We start from the raw sequence: 27,964 nt of genomic DNA on the forward strand, positions 1-27,964 counted from the left end.
TGTATCTGGACAGTCAGATGAAATAAAAGATTTGTAATCCTCAGAATAACTTAGTGAATCCATGTGTTTATAGAAAAAAAAGTACAGATTTTTTGACATGACATTTAATGCAGCCTTCTATCTGACCGTAGCTAGCTTCCAGGCACATTTTCTAAGTGCTGTAAATTTCACTCCTATCAGAGAACTAAGTGTGTACTCTGACACCTCACTACCTTTCTTCATGCTATGTCTTCTATCCAGAGTATTCTCCCACTGTTTTTTGTAACACAAATAATACCTCCATAGGAATCTGTCGCTTTCCCTACTCAGAAAAATTATTTCTTCTTCTCTGCTTTCATATCACAATGCTCTTTAAAGAGCTGCTCTTTGGTATTCAACTTACTCTTCTTTTAAATTATGCTTAGTTGTTTGCATGCCTTTCTTTCTAATGAGAGCTTACTGGAGCTTACCACCTTGAGGCCAAGGACCACCTTTTCTATTCATCTATTCGTCTGATGTAACAGGAGTATAATACTTGCCATTTAGTAAGGATAAGAAATATTTGTCTAAGGGCTGGGCGCAGTGGCTCACGCCTGTAATCCCAACACTTTGGGAGGCCGAGGCAGGCGGATCACGAGGTCAGGAGATCGAGACCATCCTGGCTAACGTGGTGAAACCCCATCTCTACTAAAAACACAAAAACAAAATTAACTGGGCACAGTGCCGGTGCCTGTGGTCCCAGCTACTCAGGAGACTGAGGCAGGAGAATGGTGCGAACCCGGGAGGCAGAGCTTGCAGTGAGCAGAGATCACGCCACTGCACTCCAGCCTGGGCGACAGAGCATGACTCCGTCTGAAAAAAAAGAAAAAAAAGAAAAAGAAATATTTGTCTAAGAAAGCTCTGAGGCTGAGGCAGGGAGAATTGCTTGAACCCAGAGGGCGGAAGTTGCAATGAGCCGAGATCACGTCACTGCACTCCAGCTTGGGCAACAGTGAGACCCTGTCTCAAAAAAAAAACTCTGATCCCCTCTAACTCTTGTGAATGTTATTGTTATTTTTCACATTTTCTTAGGGAAGAAAAAGAGGTAACTAGTCCACCACCAGAAGAAGACAGGTTCCAGGAGCTTAAAGTAGCAACAGCGGAAGCAATGTGAGTATAATGAGAAACCTTTATAGTGACTTCTCAAGGCAGTTTAGTAAATGAAATGAATCATCATATCGTAACTTTTTTATGGGCCTTATGTGAAATATATAGTTGATTAGAGAAGTTGTTATAAATGGTCTTTCCTTTTATTAAGTCCAAGTTGCCTTCCTAGGACTAATAGGAAAAACCCAGGCACTGAAGTTTTCATTCTTGGCAGCAATAAGATTTTTTTCATGTTAATTTTTTGGTATTTGACTTTCAGTATTCCTAGCTTTGTGTGTAAAACTTCTGAGAAGATTAGCAGCCTTAACACAAGCCCAGAATGGGAATGACTTTCTGAGTCCATCAGTAGTGGTCCTGTGATAGTTTGGGGCAGAGGTAGCCTCATCTGGAATTGAAATTGAAGAATTAGGCTGGGCGCGGTGCCTCATGACTGTAATCCCAGCATTTTGGAAGGCTGAGGTGGGTGGATTGCTTGAGCTCAAAAGTTTGAGACCATCCAGGGCAACATGATGAAACCCCAAATACCAAAAGTAGATTGGTGTAGTGGCATGTGCCTGTATTCCCAGCTACTCAGGAGGCTGAGGCGGGAGGATCACTTGAGCCTGCAGTGAGCTTTATTTGTGCCACTGCACTGTAGCCTTGGTGACAAAACAAGACCCTATCTCCAAAAAAAAAAAAAAGAGGGGGGGATTACTAAACACTGCCAAGTTTATGTTCTCTGTTTTGTCATCTTGTTGAGAAAGTTTTTATTGAAAGAGTTGAAAAGTAACATTTATTCCAGATGAGTATGTTACATTGGTTAGGTTAATTTAGCTTGAATTAATTTGTTTTAAGAAAAACACATGAAACAAATTTCATACTTGTCTGTCTTGTATAGGACCAAGCTACAGGACCCTCTGGTTTTATTTGAATCTGAGTCTCTGAGAATGGTTTTACAGGAGTGGCTTTCATATTTAGAAAAAACATTTGCCGTGAAGGACTTTTCAGGCATTTCAGATACTGACAACTCATCCATGAAATCGAACCAGGATGTACTATTAGTTAATGAATCAAAAAAGGGAATATTAGATGAAGATAATGAAGAAGAAAAAAGGGACTCTTTAGGCAATGAAGAAACTGTTGATAAAACACCATGTGAATGTGTAAGGAGTCCACGGGAGTCTCTGGATGACCTGTTTCAAATATGTTCTCCATGCGCCATTGCAAGTGGTCTTCAGAACGACCTGGCTGAATTGACAACATTGTGTTTGGAGTTGAATGTATTGAATTCTAAGATCAAAAGCACCAGTGGACATGCGGACCACACTTTGCAACAGTATTCTCCTGAAATTCTGGCTTGCCAATTCCTGAAGAAGTACTTTTTTCTCCTGGACTTGAAAAGAGCAAAAGAGAGCATCAAGCTTAGTTACAGTAATAGCCCTTCTGTTTGGGATGCTTTTATTGAAGGATTGAAAGGTAATACTCAGATTGCCTTATCAAAGATAGAAATTTGTATAAAAAAGCAGTAGCAGTTTTGAATTTTGGGGTTTAAAAAAAAGATTTAAGTAGAAAGTCACATCTGTTCTGGTCAGCCCTTCATTCTGTTTTCCATTCATTTTAACTTTTTTTTTTCTCATTTTTGAGACAGAGTCTTGCTCAGTCGCCCAGGCTGGAGTGCAGTGGGGCGATCTCGGCTTACTGTAAGCTCCACCTCTTGGGTTCACGTCATTCTCCTGCCGCAGCTTCCTGAGTAGCTGGGACTACAGGCGCCCGCCACCATGCCCAGCTAATTTTTTTTGTAGTTGTAGTAGAGATGGGGTTTCACCATGTTAGCCAGGATGGTCTCGATCTCCTGACCTCATGATCCACCCGCCTCGGCCTCCCAAAATGTTGGGATTACAGGCGTGAGCCACCATGCCTGGCCTCATTTTAACTTTTAATAGTTTTTTCAGACATTGGTTACATTTACAACTGGATTATAAGAAATTAGTTTTTTAATTTTTATTTATTTTACTTTTTTTGAGACAGTTTCAATCTGTTGCCCAGGCTAGAGTGCAGTGGCACCATCTTGGCTCACTGCAACCTCTGCCTCCTGGGTTTAAGAGATTCTCTTGCCTTAGCTTCCCAAGTAGCTGGGACTGCAGGCGTGCACCACCACGCCCGACTAATTTTTGTATTTTAGTAGAGACGGGGTTTTGCCATGTTGACCAGGCTGGCCTCAAACACCTGACCTCAAGTGATCCACCTGCCTTGGCCTCCCAAAGTGTTGAGATCACAGGCATGAACCACTGTGCCTGGCCCTATTTTTTATTTTTAGAGACAGGGTCTCACTCTGTGGCCAGGCTGGAATGCAATGGTGTGATCATGGCTCACTGCAGCCTTGACCCCTTCGGTTCAAGCAATCCTCCTGCCTCAGTTTTCTGAGTCATGGGATTATAGGCGTGTGCCACTGTACCCGCTGATTTCTTCATTTTTTTATAGAGATGGGGTCTTACTGTGTTGCCCAGGTTGGTCTTGAAATCCTGACCTCAAAGCAGTCTTCCCACCTTGGTCTCCCAAAATGCTGGGATTATAGGTGTGAGCCACCATGCCTGGCCCTAGAAATTAGTTTCATTTCTCTCATAATGATGTTCAGAAAATGGTAGAGCAGTGCTGGGGAAGTTGAGGTTAAAGTAAAATGTTTGTAAATGCAGATGTATTAAAAGAAGAAAATCTCTCATGTAACTTACTAATACAGAAATACTATATGGGGTACTTATTGTGTGGCAGATACTATGGTAAACACTTTTCAGCATTGTCTCATTTCATCCTTACAATAATCTTGGGAGTAGATGGTGTTATTTCATTTTATAGGTAAGCAATCTGAGGCAGAGAGAGATCTTAGGTGGCTAAACTGCTGTAATAAATATCTCATAATGTAGTAACTCGGACTTAAATAGAAGTATGTTTCTTGCTTATGTAACAGTCCAGGACAGATATTGCAGGTTAGTGGGTAGCTGTCTTCCAGGTGGTAATTCAGCATTCCAGCATTCCAAGTTCCTTCCATTATTTTCAGCTCCAGCTTCCCTTAAGGGTTGCGGTTGTGTTTGGGTTGCTATGTCTGGGGAAAGCATGTAGAACGTGGTGTCTTACAGGCCTGGCCTGGTAGTGACTTACATCTCTTCTGTATACATTTCCATTGGTGAAAATTCCGTCATATGGCCCCAACTAATTGTAAAGTAAACTGGGAAATGTAATCTGTCCAGGAGGAAAAGAATGAATATAGGTGAAGAACTTGCTTACATGTCTGCCTCAGAAACTTTGGTGCACAGCCAGCAGTATCTACCTTGGCTGAAGGTCACACTATGTGCCCTCCTGACATATAATAGAAACCAGCTCTCATACCCTAAAAACTATATGCATTGACCTTTCTGCAGCCATAGTTCCATGTTTTTGAGTAAGTGAATTTTCTTAATTCCAAATTCTGCTTGAATAACAGATGCCATATTTCTAATAATTGATTTAGACTTTAAGCAAACTTTTCATTCATTACCAAAAGTGAATAGAGAAACGTTTTTATGTCAACTGAAAGATATTTTAGCTTTCTAGAAATGTGGATCTATAGTTACAGATCTGCTTTAATTCAAATACAGCAGTTAAAAGCATAATACAATTTTTTTTTTCTGAGTTGAGGTAGATTGTCTTTTGTGTAAAATAAGAAACAAGTTATTTCTCCTCACAAATGTGTGACATTATTTCTCATTGTAAATTTACTGCATCTGTCTCTATTATGTGATCATACCCAGTCACAGAAGAGCAGAAAAGAGTCTCCGTCAGCCAGAGTGATAGTTGTTACTACCAGTGCTGGCTAGAGGAAGCATGGTGGGCAATTTGAGTGATGTGGCTGCTTACTTGAGTTTAAGTGAATATGTCTGGTTTAGCTCGCACGCAGTCATAAGGCTTCCCCAAACCTCTGAATGGCATCCTCCTCTGAATTCCTTTAGAGTACTTATTGCCTGACACAGTCAAATAGGAAACAATGAGACTGGGGAAAAAATGACTTTTTTAAAAAAACATGTATCAGAAATTGAATGTTGGCTTTTAGAACCTGGTAAGTAGCCCTCACCCTTCTAATTATAATTATAGGAAACAGCTTTTGGAACTGTTATTTGGGATTTGCCTTCAGAGCCAATTGAAAACTACTTGCCCAGCCTAGGCAACATAGCAAGACCCTGTCTCTACACACACAGAGACACACACACCAGCCTATGTAATGTAGCAAGACCCTGTCTACACACACATACACATAAACACACACACACACCAGCCTAGACAATGTTGCAAGACACTGTCTCTACACACACACACGCACACACCCAGGCATTGCATCTAGGCAACGTAGCAAGACCCTGTCTCTCCACACATACATGTGCATGTGTGTGCACACACAGGCATTGCAGCTAGGCAATGTAGGAAGACCCTGTCGCTGCACACACACACACACACACACACACACGGCCAGGAGTTCAAGGTTGCAGTGATCGCTACCGCACTCCAGCCTGGGCAACAGAATGAGACTCTGTTTCTAAAAAACTAAAAAAAGAAAACTACTTGGAAAAAAACCTACTTTACTTTAGATTCATACTTTTTTTTTTTTTTAAACCACAAGTAGTTTTAGATCATCACTCACTTCTTTCACCAGACTTGATTTTAAATGACTTTTGGCTATTCCAAAAAGTCAAATCTTTTGTTCTTCAGAGATTGAATATTTGCTATACTGGTATCTTTAAAAATAGGTCAAATATTTTAAAATTAATTTCACTGAATTTAATTCTAAAAGATGGAGTAGGAATACTAGTTCTAGAAAAAACTGAGCAACTTGGCATTGATGGTAACTAGGTATATTGCTTTGTGATGTGTGTAGATATGGACGGTCACTATATATAGCCCTAGACACTCATTATTTTAAGAGTAATAGTCACTGATGTATTAATTATATGTTCCTTTGTCTTATTTAAAACCTTTAATATGGTTTGCCTCCCAATTTGATTTTAAGGTTCTTAAAAGTAGAGATTGCATCTCTTGTTCTTTTATTTGTTTCTCCTACAATGCTTAACAAACATTGGGCCTTGCACATAATAGGTCCACACAGTAGGTAAGTGACTGATGATTTCTGAATGAGCATGTTCATAAATTGAATATTTCCATCTAAGAGATAAAGTTTGGAAAAGGGTATGCTTTGTATTTCAGAAATGGCAAGTTCCAATCCTGTGTATATGGAGATGGAAGAAGGAGATCTACCAACAAGGTTAAAGTTACTAGATGACAAGTTTCCTTTTGATAGTCCGTTGTTGGTTGTTTATGCTACCCGGTAAGTTGTCCTATATATTGTTTTTATGAACTAAAGCACATGCTTTTTTTGTGTGTATTTTAGTCTCTAACGTGTTACTCATTTGCATATAAGGCAGCTTCTGTTAGTATATTTATTTTCATTTGTAGTAAGTAACCTAAATGTAACCAAGTTATATCATTTCACTGAAATTAGGGATTAAAGTGTTTTGTTTTTAAATGCAGGTTGTATGAGAAGTTTGGGGAATCTGCTCTTCGATCCTTAATCAAGTTCTATCCATCCATTTTGCCCTCGGATATCATACAACTTTGTCATCGTCATCCTGCTGATTTTTTGGCTTATTTAGACAGTCTGGTGAAATCAAGACCTGAAGATCAGCGGTGAGGAGAAGAAGATATTTGCAGACTCTCCTTTCTTTTGATAGGGCATTGTTTCTCTTTTATAAGCAGGTGTCACATTGTTACTGTTAATTACCAAGGGGTTGAGGCACCTACTATGGAAGAGGAGGATTTGGGCAGCCTTGTAACATTCTGCCACATGTCACAGCACACATCACAAATGTGCATGTACCACACTTCTTCCCTCCCTCTCAGAGATTCTCAGACCAGTGCAAAATTAATGCCTTGATTCAGGGCCTGGACTAAGAAGATAAGCTTCTTATTGTCTTTGCAGTGAGTAGATTCACTGCTACCTTTTTATTGACATAGATCTCAATTCCAGCTCTTCTCTTTTTAGGCTGATGTCTGATTTTCTATCCCCTCATGGTTGTAACACTTGTGACCTGTGCCTCTGGCTTATTAGACTAGCAGCTTCCTCCTTTCTTCTTTTGGTTGGTTCACATTTGCCACAATGTTGCCCAAGCTGCATGCAGTGGCTATTCACGGGTGTGATCGTAGCATACTACAGCCTCAAACTATATGGCCTCAGTGATCTTCCTACCTTGGCCACACTAGTTTTTACTTGTCTCTTTCTTTCTTTCCTTTTTTTTTTTTTTCTTTTTTGGCCCTTTGACATTTTCCTTGTTATCTTAGAGCTTAGTCGCCAGCATTTCTAGACATTTTGTAGCAGAAGAGTCTTCAAGTTATTTCTTCTACTGTATTCATCTCTTAATCAGGTTTTCTTCACACTCCCCACGTTTTATGTTTCCTTTCTTAGCGTGAAGATTGGTGACTTTTTCCCCAACTTTCTCTTAGGTCATCTTTTCTTGAGTCCCTTCTGCAACCAGAGTCTTTAAGGTTGGATTGGCTGCTTTTGGCAGTGTCCCTTGATGCTCCACCAAGCACCAGCACAATGGATGATGAAGGTTATCCCAGGTACAGAAGAAGTCCTCTTTCTTTCTTTCTTTTTTTTTTTTTTGGAGACAGGATCTCACTGTGTTGCCTAGGCTGGAATGTGATGCTGAGATCATGGCTTCCTGCAGCCTTGACCTCCTAGGCTCAGGTGATTCAACCCTCTCACCTTAGCTTCCTGAGTAGCTGGGAATACAGGAGCACGCCACTCTGCCCGGCTAATTTTTTGTACAGATGAGATTTCGGGATATGGCCCAGGCCGATCTCGATCTCCTGGGCTCAAGGGGTCTTCCTGCCTTGGCCTCCCGAAGTACTGGGATTACAGGCGTGAGCCACTGCACCTGGCTAGGAGTCTTATTTCTAAGGATTAAGCTCCAGTGTTCCTTTGGAATGGAACTGGTTTATTCACATATGGCGTTCTGGGCTCACTTTAGGAATAGCTATGGAAGAGACTGACCCAAGTCATGGTAGTAATGAGATGAAGTATATTTCTTAGTGGTTCTGAAATTATTTGGGGTCACCCTATAAGAATCTGATGATTCCTTTTAGAAAAATGCAGTTTTGCAAAATTGTGCACAACTGACCCCCTGCAGGTTTTTCATGGGCCCACATTAAGAGACCTTGATGATAGCCTGTGAGAGGGTAAAACTGGGTTGGGGGGTTAGGGAGATAGGTATGTAAGTGTTTTCTTCCTAAACATTTGTCAAGGAATTTCTAGACATAACCTGACCTGATTTAGGACTTTAAAAATAAAATAAAATTCAGGCAAACTACACACTGCTACTTGTGTCAGAACTGTTCCTTGTGTTTTCCCCCAGGAGAAACTTCTTAAAAGACCCCCAAATGCCAGTCTTATATTCCTAGCAAAAAGTCTAGAAGGATGTGCAGTGGTTATCTGTGAGTGATGGAATGATAGAATTAAAAGAAGAAAAAATAATTTATTTCTTTTGCTTTTGATTACCTAAAGTATCAAAAAAGAATTTCTTTTGCTTTTGATTACCTGAAGTATCTAATCTTTAAAAATAAACAGGTTATAGGAAAAATATGTTTTTAATTTTTCAAAAGCCAAATAGCAATGTTTTTAAAATGTAGTAGTAGAATGCAGTTAAACTCTATTCTTACCTATTAGGTGTTTAGTAAGCATTTTCTAGAGTTTATTTCCTATCTGATTTACTGATTTTTCATTTCATAGGCCTCATTCACACTTACTTTCCTGGGGTTACAGTCAGCTGATCCTTCATCTAATTAAGCTTCCTGCAGATTTTATAACCAAAGAGAAAATGACAGACATCTGCAGGTCTTGTGGGTAAGTGAGAATTTTCTTAGAAACTGAAGTTAAGATTAAAAACATTTCAGTTAACAACCTTATAGTTAAGGGTCTGAATTTATACACATTATTATTTGGGGAGTCTCTTTGCTATTTAAAAGCACCTTTTTGTTTTAAGTGATAGTAAATTAAATGTGTTTTTTCCATTTAAATTTCGTGCTTTTTTTTTTTTTGTATAGCCTTTTGCTAATTCCCCTGCACTCCCTCTGCTTAGTTGCCAGCCCCAGTTCTCAGGCATGTGGATAGTATTTCATTAAGCACCAGATTGTGTGATACCATTTGTAATTGATACAGGGTTTTATAATTAATATAGTAAGAGAGAGATCAAAATGGGCTCAATAGAATCGCTGGTGAAGGACTCAGGGAGGAGGTGAGATTTTGAAGATGAAACCTCAAACCTGGGTAGGATTTGTATTTATAAAGGAGCCAGGAGAGGGTGAGTTAGGTGAGAGAGAGCAAGGGCGTGGAAAACTGACATTGTTTATTATCCACATCACACTTCAGTCAGTTATTTATTGCCTGGTGATGCTGCCTTATGGCTCCACCTGGATTATAAACTTTTGGAGATAGCGACTTGTGTCTTTCTTTTCCCTCATAATGTCTATATCTAATTTGTATAGTGGTAGGCATTTGATACATATTTGTTCATTGATAATGAGGGCTGAGTCTGGCCAGGTGGTGGGTGACAAGATAATGCAAACTTGAAAGCTGGCAGAAGTATTTGGTTATCAGTAGAGACCCTTTTAGACTAAACTTTTTGGTGCAAAAATTGCATAATGAAAGTGGAGCTTTCTAGAGATCATTTCTGATGTCATACATGAGAAGGCTGGAGACAGAAGGCCAGCTAGGAAGCTGTTGGAGTGATTCAGATATGAGTGGATTGGTGATTAGTGGGGCAGCAAAAGGAACATATCCAGTGGGCATTTCAAAGGAAAATGCAGTGGGACATGCTGATACTGGATATAGCAAATGAGGGAGGGGGAAGAGTCAAGGAAGACTTCCAAGGTTTGAATGTTTGGAGAAGAAACATGCTAGGTTTGTGTTGAATTTTAAAGTTTATAAAGTGAATAAATTTTAAATGCCTTGTAATTGGAGCTTGGCCTCAAATGTCAGCATTTGTTGCTAGTTTTTTTTGTTTTTTTTCCATAGATCAGGGTCATCTAATAGAACTTTCTATGATAGTGGAGATATTCTACTGAACTGTCCAATGGTGGCCACTAGCCACGTGTAGCCATTGACTACTTTAAATGTGAATACGTTAACTGAAGAACTGACCTTCAGATGTTATTTACTTTTAATTAATTTGAATTGAAATAGCCACATGTGACTGTGTCTGCTGTTTTGGACAGCACAGCTCCAGATAAATTTATGGCCTTTTATTCCTTTCTTCAACTTTGGTCTCTTTAAAGTTTCTGGCCTGGATATCTAACTCTCTGTTTGGAGCTGGAGAGAAGAAGAGAGGCCTTCACCAATATTGTGTATCTGAATGATATGAGCCTGATGGAAGGGGACGATGGTATGTCAATCCTAACTGGTTACTCTTGGTTGTCAATTTTTAGAAGTTACTCCAGACTTCTCAACAAAAAAAATTTGGTGAACCTTTCAATGATCGTAATTTAATATATAATTTTACTTGTCCCATTTGTGGAGTTTTTTTTGTTTGTTTTTGTTTTTTGTTTTTTACCTATAGTCCTTGATACGTTACGAAATCACAATTAAGAATAAACTACAGGCAACTTTTCTATTTCATGAGTGCCTGCTATGTGTTAGGCACTATACTATGTGCTTTCCATATGTTGTTTTAAATGAGATAAACTCTGGGGATAGTTACTATTATTTCCACTTTCCAGATAACTGAGGTACAGAAGGGACAGTTAATTGGCCCAAAATCACACAGCTACTAATAGTAAATGCTGGAGCTGGGGTTCAGACCAAGGACTTCCTCCAAAATGTGTGCTTAGGCTTTTTTTTTTTTTTAATTTCTCATTAATTAAAGATGATTCTGGCCAGGCATGGTGGCTCACGCTTGTAATTCCAGCACTTTCAGAGGCCGAGGCGGGTGGATCACGGGAGGTCAGGAGTTTGAGACAGGCCTGGCCAACATGGTGAAACCCCATCTCTACTAAAAATACAAAAATTAACTGGGCATGGTGGCTTATGCTTGTGATCCCAGCTACTTGAGAGGCTGAGGCAGGAGAATTGCTTGAACCTGGGAGGCGGAGGTTGCAGTGAGCTGAGATCGCACCACTGCACTCCAGCCTGGGCAACAGAGTGGCCCCCCCCCCAAAAAAAAGGGTGATTAGTAGGGCAGCAAAAGGAGCACATCCAGTGGGCATTTCAAAGGCAAATGCGGTGGGACATGCTGTTACTGGATATAGCAAATGAGGGAGGGGGAAGAGTCAAGGAAGACTTCCAAGGTTTGAATATTTGGAGAAGAAACATGCTAGGTTTGTGTTGAATTTTAAAATTGGTCTCAGAAAAAAAAAGAAAAGGGAAAAGAAAAATTTATTGAATTCATCAAGTTCTTTCCTGTGTCACATTGTCTTCCGTGTTTCCTTTATCAGAAGTGTAGGCCTCTTTATTTCTGATGGCCTCTACTCCAAGTTTTCACATTATGTGGGCCCCATGCATATGTCCTCTAAGCTTGTCTCATCTTTTAGCTTTCTGCTTCAATGTCACTTCCTCATAGAGCCCTTATCAGCCATTCTCTCTGATGCTTCCTTGTTCTTTTTTTTCATAGTGCTTAGCATACTTTATAAGTATATATTTACTTATGTGTTTAAGTTTTGTTTCCTATACTATACTGTAAGCTCCACAAGAGTACCGTGATTGTGTCTCTTTTGTTCATCATTACATATCCAGTGCCTAGCATAGGATATGCCCTGGGTAATTACTGAGTGGTTGAAAGAATTCTGAAGCTGCCCGGGTGTGGTAGCTCATGCCTATAATCCCAACACTTTGGGAGGCTGAGGTGGGAGGATTGCTTGAGCTCAGGAGTTCAAGACCAGCCTGGGCAACATGGTAGTGAGACGCTGTGTCTCTTTAAAAAAAAAAAAAATCAAAGTTAATTTTGTGACTTCTCTTTCTCATGAACAATTTATACAACAAATTTTCAGAAAACAACTTGTGTTAGGGTGATGAGATTATGTTCTTGAATATTTTTATGTTTTGGCATTAAACATTTTCACAGTTTTGACCATCTCTTGTATCCAGTCAGTGTGCTAAGAGTGGTCAAACTGACATTTCCCTGTGTGTGTTTAGGTTGGATCCCAGAGACTGTGGAGGAATGGAAGCTTCTCCTTCATCTCATACAGAACAAGAGCACGAGGCCAGCCCCCCAGGAGTCACTAAATGGGAGCCTCAGTGATGGGCCTTCCCCTATCAACGTGGAGAATGTGGCACTTCTGTTAGCTAAGGCCATGGGCCCAGATCGGGCTTGGTTACTGCTACAGGAATGTGGTCTGGCCCTTGAGTTGTCAGAGAAGTTTACCAGAACCTGCGATGTCCTGAGGATTGCCGAGAAAAGGCAGAGGTAATACTAGTTTGTCCTACCCTCTGCATGGTACTTGAAGAAGGTAGAATGCCAGACATTCAGAGGTAGATGTGGAGATCAGTTAGTCCCGACCCATCACTAACATGAGGAGACTGAGACTGAACTGGTAATTAAGGGAAGAGGCTAAAATAATATTTCATTCACAGTCATGACCAAGATGCTGTTCAGATTAACCGGAATAATCTGATGTGTCCTTGATTCTTTAAAAATATTACTGGTACCAGGCTGGTCGTGGTGGCTCACGCCTGTAATCCCAGCGCTTTGTGAGGCCGCAGTGGGCGGATCACGAGGTCAAGAGATTGAGACCATCCTGGCCAACATGGTGAAAGCCCATCTCTGCTAAAAAAAAAAAAAATTCCAAAAATTAGCTGGGCGTGTTGGTGCGTGTCTGTAGTCCCAGCTACTTGGGAGGCTGAGGCAGGAGAATCGCTTGAACTCAGGAGGTGGAGGTTGCAGTGAGCCGAGAATGTGCCACTGTACTCTAGCCTGGTGACAGAGTGAGATTCCATCTCCAAAAAAAAAAAAAAAAAATTACTGGTACCTGGCTGGGTACAGTGGCTTATGCCTGTAATCCCAGCATTTTGGGAGGCCGAGGCAGGTGGATAACCTGAGGTCAGGAGTTCGAGACCAGCCTGACCAACATGGTGAAACCCTGTCTCTACTAAAAAAAAAAATTCAAAAAAATTAACTGGACGTGGTGGTGGACACCTGTAAATCCCAGCTACTCAGGAAGCTGAGGCAGGAGAATCGCTTAACTCAGCAGGCGGAGATTGCAGTGAGCCAAGATCATGCCATTGCACTCCAGCCTGGGCAACAAGAGTGAAACTCTGAAAAAAAAAAAAAAATTACCAGATACCTAATGTCTCAGTCTTTGTGTGTGTGTGTGTGTGTGGTATAATACACATAAAATTTATCATCTTAACAATTTAAAAATGTTCAGCTCAGTGGTATTAAGTATATTCACATTGTTTTGCATCCAGTCTCTAGAACTTTTTCATTTTGCAAAACTGAAACTCTACTCCCATTAAACAGCAACTTACTTCCTCTACTAAACCCTGGCAACCACAGTTCTACTTTCTGATTTTATTAATTTTACTATTCTAAATACCTCATCTCAGTGGAATTAGTACATTTATCCTTTTGTGACTGGCCTGTTTCACTGAGTATAGCATCCTAAAGGTTTATCCATGTTGTAGCATGTGTCAGAATTTCCTTTCTACTTAAGGCTGAATAATATTCTGTTGTATATATATGCCACCTTTTGTTTATCCATTCATCTGTTGACAGACACTTGAATTGCTTCTGCTTCCTGGGTATCGTGAATAACACTACTATGAATATGAGTATACAAATATGTCTTCCGGACACTGCTTTCAGTTCTTTTGGGTTTATACCTGAAAGTGGAATTCTGGAATCATATGATAATTCTATTTTTAATGTTTTGAGGAACTACCATACTGTGCTGTAGAGACTGCACCGTTTTACTTTCCTGCTGGCAGTGCACGAGGGTTCCAGTTTCTCCATGTGCTAGCCCTACACTTGTCATTTGCTGTTGTTTTTTGTTAAATAGTAGCTATCCCAGTGGGTGTCAGGTACTATCTCATTGTGGTTTTGATTTGCATTTTTCTAGTGATTAGAGATGTTGAACATCTTTTCATATGCTTATTGACCATTTATATAATTGTCTTTGGAGAAATACCTGTTCAAGTCCTTTGCCCATTTTGAATTGGGTTGGGTGTTTTTGTTGTTGTTGCTGTAAGAGTTCTCCGATATTCTGGATATTAATCCCTTGTCAGATATATGATTTGCAAATATTTTCTTCCATTCTGTAGGTTGCCTTTTCACTCTGTGGATTGTGTCTTTGGATGCACAGAGTCAGTCAACTTTTTGAATCCTCTGAAACTCTGTAGTTTTTAAGTTTTCTGTGAAGAATGAACAATGACAACTAAATTTGCTTGTTTCTTTTATTTGGGATTTCAGGGCCCTGATACAAAGCATGCTTGAAAAATGTGATCGGTTTCTCTGGTCCCAGCAGGCCTAGTGGGAGAAGATTCAGCAGGATGTTACAACATTTTGAGAAAAACTAAATCATGCTCCTGAACCTTCTGAATGCATTTGTTATTAAAGGAAAGACACCACCCCCAAATCCTGCCATCTTACTGGGGCCACTTTTGTCAGTGTCTGTACCCTTGGCATTGGCATCTGTGACTCTTTATCCATGACCTCAGTGTTTCTTAACCAAAGTTGAATTTTGAAGAGTCAGTCCTTGTTTGCTGGAATTAGAATGTTAATGTCCTAGTATTATTCCGAACTACGGTATCAATTGCTTGTTGCTAGTGGATTAGAGAGATTCTTTTCTTACTGTGGCTTCCATGTTGGGAGCAGAAGCTTTTCATTCTGGTCACATGCAGACAGATAGTATTATTGCCTGGAGTTGAGTTAATTTTATATCTTGTCTGACACAATATGGAAATTACTGAAATAAGACCTTGTATAATGGAATTAACAAACCCAAAATAAGTAGAACACTGAAGATTTGAATTTGATATTTAAGTAAAATGGGACTGGGTGCAGTGGCTCAGGCCTGTAATCCCAACCCTTTGGAAGGTAAAGATGGGAGGATCACTTGAGGCCAGGAGTTCAAGACCAGCCTGGGCAACATAGTGAGAACTCATCTCTACAAAAAATAAAAAAATTAGCTGGGCATAGTACTTGCGGCCAGGAGGTCCAGGCTGCAATGAGATATGTCTGTGCCATTGCACTCCAGTCTGGGTGACAGAGAAAGACCCTGTCTGAAAAATAAATTAAATAAAATATCTTCATATATAAATTAAGCTAATTTAAAATATTTTTCTCTGTGTTTATTTAATATTTTCTAATCTGAACCTGTATACAGCTGACTGATTCATTCTTAGAAATGTGTTATCTGTAATCTTTCCTAAACAGAGTAGCCCACAAGAATCATGCACTTTTAAAAATTATTTCTAAGAAGCCATAATAAAGCTGTGTACTAATAAAGACTGCAGCAAGCACTTGTATTATTTAAATTATGTAAGTAGATTGTCATTTGTCAGGCTCCTGTACATTTACATAGCATGTTATATTAATAATAAATGTAAAGTTTGACTAAAGTTTTCATTTGAACAGAATGTAGACAGGAGGTTTATTGTGAGCATTTTTGCTGAAAGATGTGGAGTAAGTAAAGTGTTGGATACACTGAACAATTCGACTTTTTTTCATTTGTAACACAACCAGAGAATATGGACACAAATCACTGTTAAACTTTCACATTACTCCTAGATATGATGCAACCACATGGATTAAAGAGATTGTCAGGGAAAGGAGAATTCTTAGAATTCTGGGAAGTAGTCTACGGCCATACCACCCTGAACGCGCCCAATCTCATCTAATCTCGGAAGCTAAGCAGGATCGGGCCTGGTTAGTACTTGGATGGGAGAATTCTGGGAAGTATGGAAAACCTTCCCACTAGCATAATTTGCCTTTTGGCTCCATTGGATTATGTTGAAATGTGCGTCTATACTGAGATAAGGGTGAGAGCCCCTGTCTACGGTCAGCACAGTGACTACAAGAAGGCCCAGAGGAAGTCCCATGGCAAGCAGACAGCGTGAACTGGCACAATTGTGCAATCATTTCCTCACAGACTTTCTCAAGGCACAGCAATTCTCATTTGATAAAGGATATGGAGAGAAATTTCTAGTATAACAAACAAAAACAAATCTTGTCACTTGAATTTATTTTCCAAGGCAAACAAACAAACATCACCTTCATGACATTTTGGGCTAGATGAAAAAAAAAATCTTCTTCAGTTAAACATTTAAACTCGCAGTCTATTTGGGTATTAGTTTTTAAGTAGAACTTATGTCTTTCTTTCACTTGCCTGAAAGTTCTAGGCAGATTGTGATTCATGGTTACCTCCCTTTCGCTTTTGTTTCCAGATCTGACCACTGTTTTACAGGGCAGCATAGTGGCTGAGAGCTTGTCTTCTGAGGCTGACTGCCTTGGTTTGAATATCTGTGCTCTCTTTTGCTTCATGACCTTGGGAAGTTCCTTTGTTTCTCTAAGTTTTAGTGTTCTCATCTGTAAAATGGGGATGATAGTAGCTCTGATTCAGGGTATTTTCAGGATTAGATGAGATAATGAATAGCACAAAGAAAGAGTGAGGTGTTAGAGCTCCTCTTTAGTGAGAATTAAAGGAGATGGAAATGTAGGGCACAGTGCCTGTGACATAGCGTATAGGTAATAATGTTAGCTCTTGTTAGAAAGGTTTGAGATGTCGTTGTTGGACCTGGTAGTTATCAGACCCATAGACATTGGATTTACATGAGCCAGAGACAGTGGGAAGATGAAAATTGAAATTAATAATTTCCTTGCATGTGTTAAATTTGTGACTCCCCTGGTCAAGGCTCAAAACCTTGTAGTAGTCATCCTTGCCTCTTCCTCCTCCTCTATGCTCACTTCTAATTACTAAGTACATCCTCTCAATTCTGCCTTGCTGGTGTTTTTTTCCATTAGTCATTTTTTTCCCATTGTCTCTTGCCACCAGCCCACGTTCTCATTACTTCTTGCCTAGACTATTGCCGCAGTCTTTTTTTTTTTGGAGATGGAGTTTCACTCTTGTTACCCAGGCTGGAGTGCAATGGCGTCATCTCGGCTCACAGCAACCTCCGCCTCCTGGGTTCAAGCGATTCTCCTGCCTCAGCCTCTCGAGTAGCTGCGATTATAGGCATGTGCCACCACACCCAGCTAATTTATAATTATAATTATTATTATTTTTAGTGGAGCCGGGGTTTCTCCATGTTGGTCAGACTGGTCTGGAACTCCCGACCTCAGGTGATCCACTTCCCTTGGCCTCCTAAAGTGCTTGGATTACAGGTGTGAGACACTGCGCCTGGCCCATTACAGCAGTCTTAAGTGACCGTCCTCTCTTCACCTCTAACCACTGACATCCCATTACTGCCACCAGTTCATCTCAGCACAATAAATGTAAACAATCTTAGATGTCACCCAGTCAGGTGGTTCACAAACCTGGCTACATATCAGAATCACCACAGGAGCTTGTTAAAAATAGAATGGGTGGCCAGGCACGGTGGCTCACACTTGTAATCCCAGCACTTTGGGAGGCCAAGGCAGCAGATCACCTGAGGTCAGGCGTTCAACACCAGCCTGACCAACATAGTGAAACCCCGTCTCTACTAAAAATACAAAAAAAAAAAAAAATTAGCTGGGCATAGTAGTGGGTGCCTGTAGTCCCAGCTACTTGGGAGGATGAAGCAGGAGAATCATTTGAACCTGGGAGGTGGAGGTTGCAGTGAGCTGAGATTGTACCACTTCTCTCCAGCCTGGGCCACACAGCGAGACTCTGTTAAAAAAAAAAAAAAGTTGGCTGGGCATGCTGGCACACACCTATAGTCCCAGCTACTCAGGAGGCTGAGACATGAGAATCACTTGAACCCGGGAGGCAGAGGTTGCAGTGGGCTGAAATTGCACCACTGCACTCCAGCCTGGGTGACAGAGTGAGAGTCCGTCTCAAAAAAAAAAAAAAAAAAAAATACAATTGGTAGAGACCCTGCCCCAAACCTGAAATCTATAGATCAAGGGACTAGTTTATTTTTATTTTTATTTTATTTTTGAGATGGAGTCTCGCTGTGTCACCCAGGCTGGAGTGCAATGATGTGATCTCGGCTCACTGCAACCTCCTGGTTTCAAGTGATTCTCCTGCCTCAGCCTACCGAGTAGCTGGGATTACAGGTGTTTGCCACCATGCCTGACTAATGTTTGTATTTTTAGTAGAGATGGGATTTCACTGTGTTGGCCAGGCTGGTCTCGAACTCTTGACCTCAATTGATCTGCCCACCTGGGCCTCCCAAAGTGCTGTGATTACAGGCGTGAGCCACTGTGCCTGGCCTCAATGGACTAATTTAACCTCCCTCAACTTGCCCTCCACCCCCACACTGTTCGGAGATGTAGATACTGAGTCCTCCTGGTGTATAGATGCACCACAGCCCCTGAGAAAGAATGTTTATCTTGCTCTCATGGGAAGTTACTTGCAGATGCACTGCCAGAAGCTTTGTCTTCTTGGGGCCCAGTCATGCCACTTCCCAGTCAGAAACTTTCAGCACCTCCCCTCTGTTTTCAGAGTACAGCCCAAGCCCTTGGGCTTGGCATTTAAGGCCCTCTGTGATCTATTTTGAAACTTTTTCTCAGTTTCAGAGCCCAAGTTTATCCCTTGTCCTGGGTCCTCCATTCCTTGTGTATGTTCTGCACTTTGCACTTTTTGCATATGTTCCTGTTCAACCCTGGTGTGGCTTTTCACCCAATGTCCACCTGCTGAAATGTCCTCAGGATTCTGTCCGCCTCACATAGATGCGAGGGCCATATAATTGTCAGAACCCCAAGCTTATGAGGGCCCCCCACTTGGTTTAATGTTCTGCTTTCACTGTTTTGAAATTTTTAATAATTGATGGACAAGGGTCCCCACCTTTTTTTTCCATTTTGGCTTCTCAACAAGTTCCCACATTTTTATTTTGCAGTAGTTCCTACAGATTAGGTAGGAGCTCCTAACTGCCACAGTGGATCTAGGGTAGTGCCTGAGATTGTCCATTTCTGGCAAGATCCCAGGCGATGTTGATGCTTCTGGTCCTTGGATCACACTTTGAGTAGCAAGGGTCAGTCTAAAGTATGGTAGAGCCAACAACTTGGAAGGAACCTGAAAGTACGGAACGGAAGTCCCTGGCAGCTGAAATACTCATCACAAACTGTTAAGTGAGACATAAGTTTGTATATTCCTTCACATTCTGTATTTTGGAGTATCTTTGTTTTTTTGTTTGTTTTTTTTTGTTTTTTTTTTTTTGAGACGGAGTCTAGCTCTGTCGCCCAGGCTGGAGTGCAGTGGCCGGATCTCAGTTCACTGCAAGCTCCGCCTCCTGGGTTCACGCCATTCTCCTGCCTCAGCCTCCCGAGTAGCTGGGACTACAGGCGCCCGCCACCTCGCCCGGCTAGTTTTTTTTTGTATTTTTTTTTAGTAGAGACGGGGTTTCACCGTGTTAGCCAGGATGGTCTCGATCTGCTGACCTCGTGATCCGCCCGTCTCGGTCTCCCAAAGTGCTGGGATTACAGGCTTGAGCCACCGCGCCCGGCCTGGAGTATCTTTGTTAAAGCAAGTTAGCCTTACCCTACTAATGGAAGTGAAGGAGAGCAGGTCTCACCCGTCTGTCTGGCCTTTTCTAATTTTGGAAAAAGCCTATGAGGCGTGCAATGGGAACTTGGCTCTGAGTCGGTCCAACACAAGCTCATGCTCTCTGGTTCGCTTCCTCCAGTGCTGGTGGGGACTGACTGGAATGGCCTTTGTGATCTGAGGAGTTGGAGACTGATTTTGAAAGAAGTCCTCTTAGACTTCTAGCCCAGACTGTGCAATACAGCCCAACTTGCTGGAGTTCTGCTTTGAAGTTTGGGGCCAAACCCCAACCAACAGTAGAGTACTGGTCATTGTCCTCAGAACTTATCTCCATTGGGGACCTTGTGGGTTTGATTGGGCATAAGATTCATGTATTCCTTGTATCCCCTAACCATAAAGGCCATCATATTACCCTCATTTTATCCCAACCTCTAACAAAGTACCTATGTTGTAAGAGAACAAAAAAAAGTTATTTCAAGCAAAAGATTATGTAGTGTGTTACAATCTTGTTGCTAGGAAAGTCACCATGTCCCTAAACCTATTAAAGCCCCATAGCATCCCTAAATTCCTTCAGTGTCTTATGGAGCACTGTGCTCCAGATCATGTTCCCCCTGGGAGTGGCATCTGTGTGGGACCACAAGGGTTATGGCAGGTTTCATTAGTCCATGGTGGTTTACATTTCTCTGTCTCTCCCAGTCGCCCTGCCTCTTTCCCCATCTTGGCTACCCAGTATAGTTTCTTCTTGTCTCTTTTATTCTCAGTCTTAAGATCCAATCCGTTCCTTTGTTCCCGAGTGAACTTGCTGTGTCCAGACCTTAGTTTCAAAAAGCAAAGCTTTGCACTGTGTATCAGATGCAGCCTATCAACTACTTCAGACCTGCTGGCCCCCTCCCCTTTCTCCAGCCACTGCTACAGCGGTAAGTTCCACCATAGGCTTTGATTCATTTCATGCAGGTACAACCTGGCAGCACCTTGCTTTGGGTCTGCTCCGTGGACCTTCTACTTCCTACTCCAGGTAAACCCACTGGACACTCATGTGTGCATAGCCAAGAAATACAGAAAAGTTAACAATGGTGGGGCTACCTTTGACCAAAGGGAGATGGAAGCCAATTGCTAGGTGCCTTTCATTTTGGACTCCTAATGGAGAGCACTGAGACACTTTTTATGTGTTCCTCTGAAGGTCCCATTGGCATCAGTTATGTGGCTCTTCTGCATGGCCAGCTGTATAATGTGTCCCTGTATTGGCCTTGCTCCTCCCTGTTTTACTCCACTGTCTTCATTCCTGCTCCCCAGGTTCATTCCCCAAATAAAATACCTGCATGCAAGACTTTTCATGCACGCTTTCTTTTCAGGAGAATCCTTGCTAAGAATTGTGGAAAGGTGGCGGAGGTGGGAAACGGGTGCAGTGGGGAGAGTCTGCTATTCTTTGAGGTTTTATCACCTAGACTTAGTCTGTTATCTAAGTTGAGGGTGTATTTGATAAGAAACAGTAGTTACCCAGCCATCATGGCAGGCTGGGTCTTCTGTCTCCCCACACGACCTCCTTCCTTTTCCTCCCACTGTGATGTCCTCCCCATGTGTTCAGCAGAGCTCCCTGACCCTGTCTCCAGATGCAGCACGGCTTTTGGCTTGGTGTAGGAACTACTGAAGGATCCTCAACCTCTAGTTTCTAGGCAAGCCTCCAACTGCACTCTGGGGTACTAGGGAGAGTGACACATCCACACTTATTCAATAGTGAGAGACCAAAAGGCATTGCTTCTAATCAAGGAACTAATTTTACAAAAAATGAAGTATGATGGGGTCCCATGCTTATGGAATTCACTGCTCTTACCATGTTCCCTATCTTCCTGAAGAAGAGAGGACATCTCCACTGCTGAACCTCTTGGCCTTGTTCAGTGTATTGCAGGTTCTGGAGTCAGACAAACCAGCCTGTAGTCCTGGCTCTGCACCTGTTACATGTGTGACCTTGGAGAAGGTCCTGAGCACATACCTCTAAACCTGTTTATCCAACTGAGAACATGAAAGGTTTCTCTGCAGTGTCAATCAGATAAAGCATATAAAGTATAGGACACAGTCTTGCAATTGCAATGTAAAAGATGGCAGTGATTCTAGTTACTATTCATTGGCCTTCCATATTCCAGCAGAGTTTGAACTGCCACCACTGTGTGCCTGTATTGAGGCTCTTATTGTGTTGTGTCTACCTACATGTCTCGCTTCCTCTTTAGAACAATAAACATTGTCAAATGACAATGAGAGACTAATGTATCTTGTGAACAGTTACACAGGACCATAGAAATGAAAGTGTTTTTTATGAACTGTTCAAATGCTAGCTGTGTTAGAGGGACTTCCAGTCCAGCAGGGGAACGGACATACAAAACCAGTTCTGAGACCAGGGGGTAAAGATGAACCAGCAGGTGTGAACAAAGTGCTCAGGAGCCACAAACTGCCCTAGAGTGTGGTTCATGGCTACTGGGAAGGCTCTTCAAGGAAGTGGAATTTTTGTCTGGACATGAATTCTAAGTCAGTGAAAAGAAAGATGAGGGAAACAAATGGGAGAGCCATTCTTTAGGGAGAATAAAGAGAAACTTTAAAAATTGGGTCAGTCAGAAGCAGGGTGATGTCCCTAAACAAAAAATAAGAAAATAAGAAAATAAAATTTTAAAATGAGATCAGGAGTAGGGGCTAGTGTTGATGAGACTAATTGTATCAGTTGCCAGGACTCTTGGGATGAGGCTTTCCAAAGCCTCATGGAAAGGTCATTGAGGACAAGGCCAGGAGGTTGAGAAGGGGACGGGACACAACTGACAGGGCAGTGAAGAGGTCTGGGCACACAGAGACCTGGAAATAGCAATAAAACGACTGGCGAGGCCTCCGCATGACCTGGGGGAGAGGGTGGGTGAGTGGTGTAAGACAATGGATCGATGTAGCCACAGATATAAAAGGACGGGTTTAACAGAGTTATTACCAACTAACATGAGATTAGCTACTAAGGGATAAAGAACATAGAAATAGATTTGGGAAAGGGGCTCCTCACAAGGCTGAGATTAAATCTTGCTGGAGAGTGTGTGGCTGTAGCCACTGAGTGGCAGGAAGCTTTTGCTGGGTGCCACAAGCCAAGGCTGACAAGCAAGGAGCTCTCCATTGAGGTGACAGCAAAACGTGCCGGGGTGCAGTTGAACTCACTGGGAATGTGGCTGGGGTTCCTAAAAACTTACTGGGCAGCTGCTCACATGGGGTGGGATGCGGCTGAAGCCCCTGGGATCCTGTGGGGGTGGCCACTGAACTCATCATGCCCTTGCTTCAACTCAGGGATGCCCAGGATGCCCTGTGTGCCCAGGAGTTGTCTCCCACCCACCCAGGCTCCACCTTCCCCTAGATGTGCATGGATCACCCCTTCGTACTAAACAGGCAGTCTATACCACAAAGAATAACACAGTTTCCACAAATTCCACCTCTTAAGTATTTATTAGATACCTATTGTGTGCCCTCTCCCTGCTTTGTGTCCCTGCCCTGAGGGCCTCACAGCCAGGTCTCCTGAGAGCAGACTGAAGAGGAAGCTCAGTACTTCTCAGGCAGGCCAGCAGGTCGGAAGTGATTGGGGTCTTTGCCACTCCTGCCCCATTCATTGGCAGCCTGATCAGCCAGCGTGTCCTCCGCACCATGGCCCAGGAGTTTCTGGATACCCTCTCTGGCATTGCTGTAGTCCAGGCAGGCAAGAGGGAGATTAATCACCAGGCCAGTGAACAAGAGCCCACCCTCCCATTCTCCCCGTTCCAGGGGAGGTCTCTGAGAGGAGCCCAGAAAGGCCAAGGAAGGAGGGGTGAAAACACTGACCCTGCCTGGACACCGCCCCACTCAGCCAGGCTGGGCACCCCTAGGCTAGATGAACAGCACCCAGAGGGAGAGGGTGAGGAATCACTTGCTCCTACCATCACTCAGACCCTCACACCGAGCACAGAGGCAGAGAGAGGGCAAGAGGAGGAGGGTCTGCAGCCTCTAACTTCTCTACAAGGAGCTCGCCTCTCTTCTGATTGGCAGGCAAGCTCTGCTCACCCAGCCCTGGCGTCCCAGGAGCTCCAGTTACCTGATCACTTCTGCGGCCCAGGCACCCCCAGGTCCCCGTTGGGCAGCATCATAGTTCCCCCTAGCATGGAAGTATTTGTCTGAATTTTTGTAATTGGCTTCTTTCATGTCAGAGTAGGCTCTCCACATGTCCCGAGCCCCTGGAAAGGAAAGGAAAGGCAGAAGGGACATCAGGAGAACATGAAGACTCCAACAACACCTTAGAGGGGAATGAAAGAAGGACAAATCTTCCACTGACTTCAAGCTTTCAGCCTGCGATCGTAGCAGCCTTGGATACCGTGGGTTGAGAAGCACATTCCTTATCCTAGTTGGCTTCTCCAGGTCCCCTGGTGAAGAGCCACTGCTATAGAATGAAGCTGTCTGTGATAAGATCCAGGAGTGTATAGGAGTGAGGTGGTGACATGAACTACTGATGCTGAGAAAGGTGGCAGACACAGAGCACCTCCGCACTGACTACTAAAGTATGTATTCTTTTTTTTTAAACGGAGTCTCACTCTTTTGCCCAAGCTGGAGTGCAGTGTGCTATCTCAGCTCACTGCAACCTCCACTTCCCGGGTTCAAGAGATTCTCCTGCCTCAGCCTCCTGAGTAGAAGAGATTACAGGCATGTGCCACCACACCTGGCTAATTTTTGTATTTTTAGTAGAGATGGGGATTTCGCCATGTCGGTCAGGCTGGTCTCGAGCTCCTGACCTCGTGATCCCCCACCTTGACCTCCCAAAGTGCTGAGATTTCAGGCGTGAGCCACTGCACCCGGACCTAAAGTATATATTCTTACAAATGGGATACACGTCATTGTGACATGAGTCCCAGTGACTGCTAGGAGCATAAAAGTCCCTAAACACTTTCTCAGTAGTCTGTACTAATGCTGTGGGTTGCTTGAGGAAGCAATAGAGCAGTGGTGCTCGGCCTTGGCTGCACTTTCTTTTTTTGTTTTTTTAGACGGAATCTCGCTCTGTCACCCAGGCTGGAGCACACTGGCGCCGATCTAACTCACTACAACCTCTGCTTCCCAGGTTCAAGTGATTCTCCTGCTTCAGCCTCCCGAGTAGCTGGGATTACAGGTGCCTGCCACCATGCCTGGCTACATTTTACTCTTTTTAGTAGAGACAGGGTTTCACCATGTTGGCCAGGCTGCTCAGAAACTCATGACCTCAAGTGATTCCTCCACCTTGGCCTCCCAAAGTGCTGGAATTACAGGTGTGAGCCTTGGCTGCACTCTCTAATCACCGAGAGAGAAACTGAAAGTCCCAATGCCCAGGCCACACCCCAGGCCAGTTTCTGCAGACTCTGTTGGGGAGTTGCAGGCATGGGTAGTTCAGGTGATGCCAAGGCGTGCCTGAGATTCATAACCATCAAGCTCTAGGAGCTGGTCAGTGATGCGTCTACCTGGCAAGAGCTCTGACCTCAAGCACAGCTGGGCTCAAACCTCTGCTCTGCCACCTGCTGACTGGCAGTAAGTCCCTGGGCATCGGTCTCAGCTGCTCTAAGTCTCAGCTTCCTCACCTTCAAAGAGGAGGAGATGCCTGCCTCACAGAGTCATTCTGAAATTCAATGAGAAAATGCTCTGATCCTTGTGGGAGTTTGATGCACGTCAGTTCCCATCTCCTGTCAAGAAGGCTGGAGAAGGAATGGAAATGGAACAAACCAGGAAGGGAGCCTCTGACAGATCGAGGCTAAAGAGCTCTGTACATTATCCAACTAGGAAATCAGAGGAGGAAGGAGAAAGAAGACAGAAGGGTCAACAGCCTTAGTCATCCTCTTATGAGATTTATGCTGAGGGACATTTTATACCAATTGCAGGCCTTATTTTGCATCTTCTACTCAAAACAAACAGCTCAGCTGCTCCTGGAAAGGATGATTGTTCTTTCTCTGAGTAACTGACTCTCTAAGCTGTTGAGCAGCTCCCCAGACACCCGGCACATCCTGCACATTGGGTACCACAACCTAAGGCAGCGGCTCAAACCTTAAGAAAGCACAAAAATACCCCATGTGCATTGTTACTGGATCTCCCGTCCCTTACGGCTCAGGAGATGTGTTTTTGATACACCTTGCAGCGGCTTCTGAAACGTGAGCCATCTGCTGAACACACCGAGAAGCTGCACTACGGGGAAAGAAGATATTCCCAGCACCTCTGAAAGACCCAAGATGGGCAATCCAGCAAACCCTAGTTCATGACAGGCCTTAGCAACACAGACACTAGCAACTCTGTGGTTCAAAAGCAGCCTTCCAAAAGCATCATTTCCCCCATTTGATCAGGTCCAGGATGATGCTTCTCTTCAGAAATCCTGCATACCTTCTGAAGCCTTACCATCATAAGCCTCACCAAGGAAGGAAAACCAGCTTTGGCTGCTGATACCCAGGACCAAGGAGCAGAAAACCAGGCCCGTGAGAAGCTTCATGGTGCTGAAATGAAAGGAGAAGTCAAGCAGTCGCCCACAAGAGTGGCACAGCTTTCCTTGGGACTGATATTCCAACAAGAGCCTGGTTATTTCCACTGGATCTTATTAGAATCTTAGTGACTCATCTAGGAAACCTTGCAGCAGGACCTCACTCAGAGCCAGAAGCCCTTGGTTCTGAACCCATCATCCCTAAAGCCTGACTGTGTAAGAGGATGCCAACGTGGCATTGATGGAGGAAGGTGGGAGTTACGACCAGACTGTCACTCCCTCAACTAGCCTGTAATTCCCCACAACGTATTTACAGCGTGTTCCCTCTGCCCAGCACAGAACTCAACATGGGATAAACACAAAGTAAGATCACAATTTTTTATTCTTAAAGCTTTTAGCACCTGGTATTCCCAGGTGGTCTCCCATCCAAGTACTACCAGGCCGACCCTGCTTACCTCCCTAGATCAGAGGAGATAAGACACCCTCAGAATGGTATGGCTGTAGGCCCCAGGATAACTGTTTTTTAAAGGAAATGACAATCTTGTTGGGAAAGAGAAAACAGAGTAAGTTTTAAAATCACTTCTTGGCATGCTCCTCACCTGATCTATGCTGGAGCTGAGCTGCAGGTCCCTGTCTGCCAGGGAGAGGTGGCTGCTATTTATGCTGAGCCTTCCCTGTTGGGCTCTTGGGAGGGAAGAAAAGCTGGCCGTGGTCCCTGGGGAAAGTCCCTGCAGGTCATTTCCCCTACAAAACGGTCTAAGACAAGTTCCTGGACGCCAGTGGTTTCTTCATCCCGGCTCATTTATCCCAGTTGTGCAACCTGTGGGAATAAGATAGGTTTGCTGTGCATGGCAGCTGTCAGGGCAGGAGACCAGCTCTGCTCCTCAGCATTGAGGGGGCTGAAGCTGCGGAGTTGAGAGTGGGAGCCCCGTGATGGTGGCACTTGGGCTGCTGGAAGGTGTGGAGGGCAGCTCTTCAGTCAGCTCCTGACTATACTGGTCATTTCCTCAGGATGGGCCCTGCTGGGCCACATGGCAGATGACCCTGACATGAAGTCCCTGTGAGTTCATGTCTAAAGCCTGTAAGTTTTAAAATGGACAGCCTACCCCTGCCACATCTCATGTGTGCCCTGGAAGGCTCCTTCCACTCCTCTGTCTGGATATCCTGAGATTTCTCAGCACAGAAAATCTCTGCTCAGCTGGCCTAGCCAATTTGGAAATGCCTTTTCTAAGGTGGCTCCTGAGCCGAGGGCAATGTAGAGCAGGGCACTTTCTGCTGCTCCTGCCTAGTCCTGGAGCCCCACCTTGGGAGAATGCGAGTGTGGTGCATTAAATTGGCAGCCCCGCTGGGGATGTGCCCGGTTCCCAGGCAGGGAAGGGTGGGAGAGCTCTTGGTCTGCTCTATTATCATGGAGGGATGCAGGGGCCACACAGTTCACTCTCTCATGAGAACATCAACAGGGTCAGATTAGCTCTGCAGAGGCTTGTGGAGGAGCATGGTGGCCAGAGATGGGTCAGTACCAGAGCCCAGCAGGGCTGAGGCCAGGACATGCAGAGAGGCTGGTGGACATAGCAGCAACTCTGGTTTCTTCTTCTCCAGTCCATGTTCATACCCTGAGGGCTAGGCATTTGTAAAAACCAACAAACAAAAAATTCAGAAATGGGCCAGGCACAGTGGCATGTGCCTATAGTCCCA

General features: G+C 43.4%; 2 protein-coding genes across 13 annotated transcripts in view; one reads left to right on the top strand and one right to left on the bottom strand.

The window, feature by feature from the left end:
* HPS5 (HPS5 biogenesis of lysosomal organelles complex 2 subunit 2) overlaps positions 1 to 15,823 on the top strand; it is a 46,389-nt gene extending 30,566 nt beyond the window's left edge. For all 10 annotated transcript variants that reach the window (XM_033207083.1, XM_033207089.1, XM_033207082.1 and 7 more), the window contains 9 exons: positions 1,051 to 1,128; positions 2,003 to 2,580; positions 6,334 to 6,454; positions 6,658 to 6,813; positions 7,627 to 7,746; positions 8,915 to 9,028; positions 10,459 to 10,565; positions 12,311 to 12,581; positions 14,583 to 15,823. In XM_033207083.1, the coding sequence (XP_033062974.1) occupies positions 1,051 to 1,128; positions 2,003 to 2,580; positions 6,334 to 6,454; positions 6,658 to 6,813; positions 7,627 to 7,746; positions 8,915 to 9,028; positions 10,459 to 10,565; positions 12,311 to 12,581; positions 14,583 to 14,643 (1,606 nt within the window). In that variant the 3' untranslated portion in view covers positions 14,644 to 15,823. The remainder of the gene's footprint in view (positions 1 to 1,050; positions 1,129 to 2,002; positions 2,581 to 6,333; positions 6,455 to 6,657; positions 6,814 to 7,626; positions 7,747 to 8,914; positions 9,029 to 10,458; positions 10,566 to 12,310; positions 12,582 to 14,582) is intronic.
* Positions 15,824 to 23,243: 7,420 nt separating this feature from the next.
* On the bottom strand, positions 23,244 to 27,019 carry LOC117081266 (amyloid protein A). Of its 3 annotated transcripts, XM_033207095.1 has the most exons (5): positions 26,869 to 26,935; positions 26,725 to 26,785; positions 26,191 to 26,285; positions 23,882 to 24,020; positions 23,244 to 23,494 (listed from the first exon to the last, which is right to left on the bottom strand). In XM_033207095.1, exons 3-5 carry the CDS (start codon positions 26,279 to 26,281, stop codon positions 23,356 to 23,358), a joined length of 369 nt encoding a protein of 122 aa, XP_033062986.1. In that variant the 5' UTR covers positions 26,282 to 26,285; positions 26,725 to 26,785; positions 26,869 to 26,935; the 3' UTR covers positions 23,244 to 23,355. The 3 variants fall into 3 exon arrangements, with proteins under 3 accessions (XP_033062986.1, XP_033062985.1, XP_033062988.1); XM_033207094.1 differs by lacking the exon at positions 26,725 to 26,785 and having other exon boundaries at positions 26,869 to 27,018; XM_033207097.1 differs by lacking the exons at positions 23,244 to 23,494; positions 26,725 to 26,785 and having other exon boundaries at positions 23,878 to 24,020; positions 26,869 to 27,019.
* Between the last annotated feature and the right edge of the window lie 945 nt (positions 27,020 to 27,964).

Source organism: Trachypithecus francoisi, unplaced genomic scaffold (assembly GCF_009764315.1).
Source record: "Trachypithecus francoisi isolate TF-2019V2 unplaced genomic scaffold, Tfra_2.0 Lachesis_group8, whole genome shotgun sequence".
Lineage (NCBI taxonomy): Eukaryota > Metazoa > Chordata > Mammalia > Primates > Cercopithecidae > Trachypithecus > Trachypithecus francoisi.

What these genes read in the sequence shown, in the direction of transcription:
- LOC117081266 (XM_033207094.1), bottom strand. Translation starts at nt 26,281, where the DNA reads ATGAAGCTTCTCACGGGCCTGGTTTTCTGCTCCTTGGTCCTGGGTATC. An exon ending in CCTTGGTGAGGCTTATGATG is followed by an intron (nt 24,021 to 26,190) that starts GTAAGGCTTCAG and finishes TTTCCTTTCCAG; the next exon opens with GGGCTCGGGACATGTGGAGA. An exon ending in TGGGCCGCAGAAGTGATCAG is followed by an intron (nt 23,495 to 23,881) that starts GTAACTGGAGCT and finishes CCTGGACTACAG; the next exon opens with CAATGCCAGAGAGGGTATCC.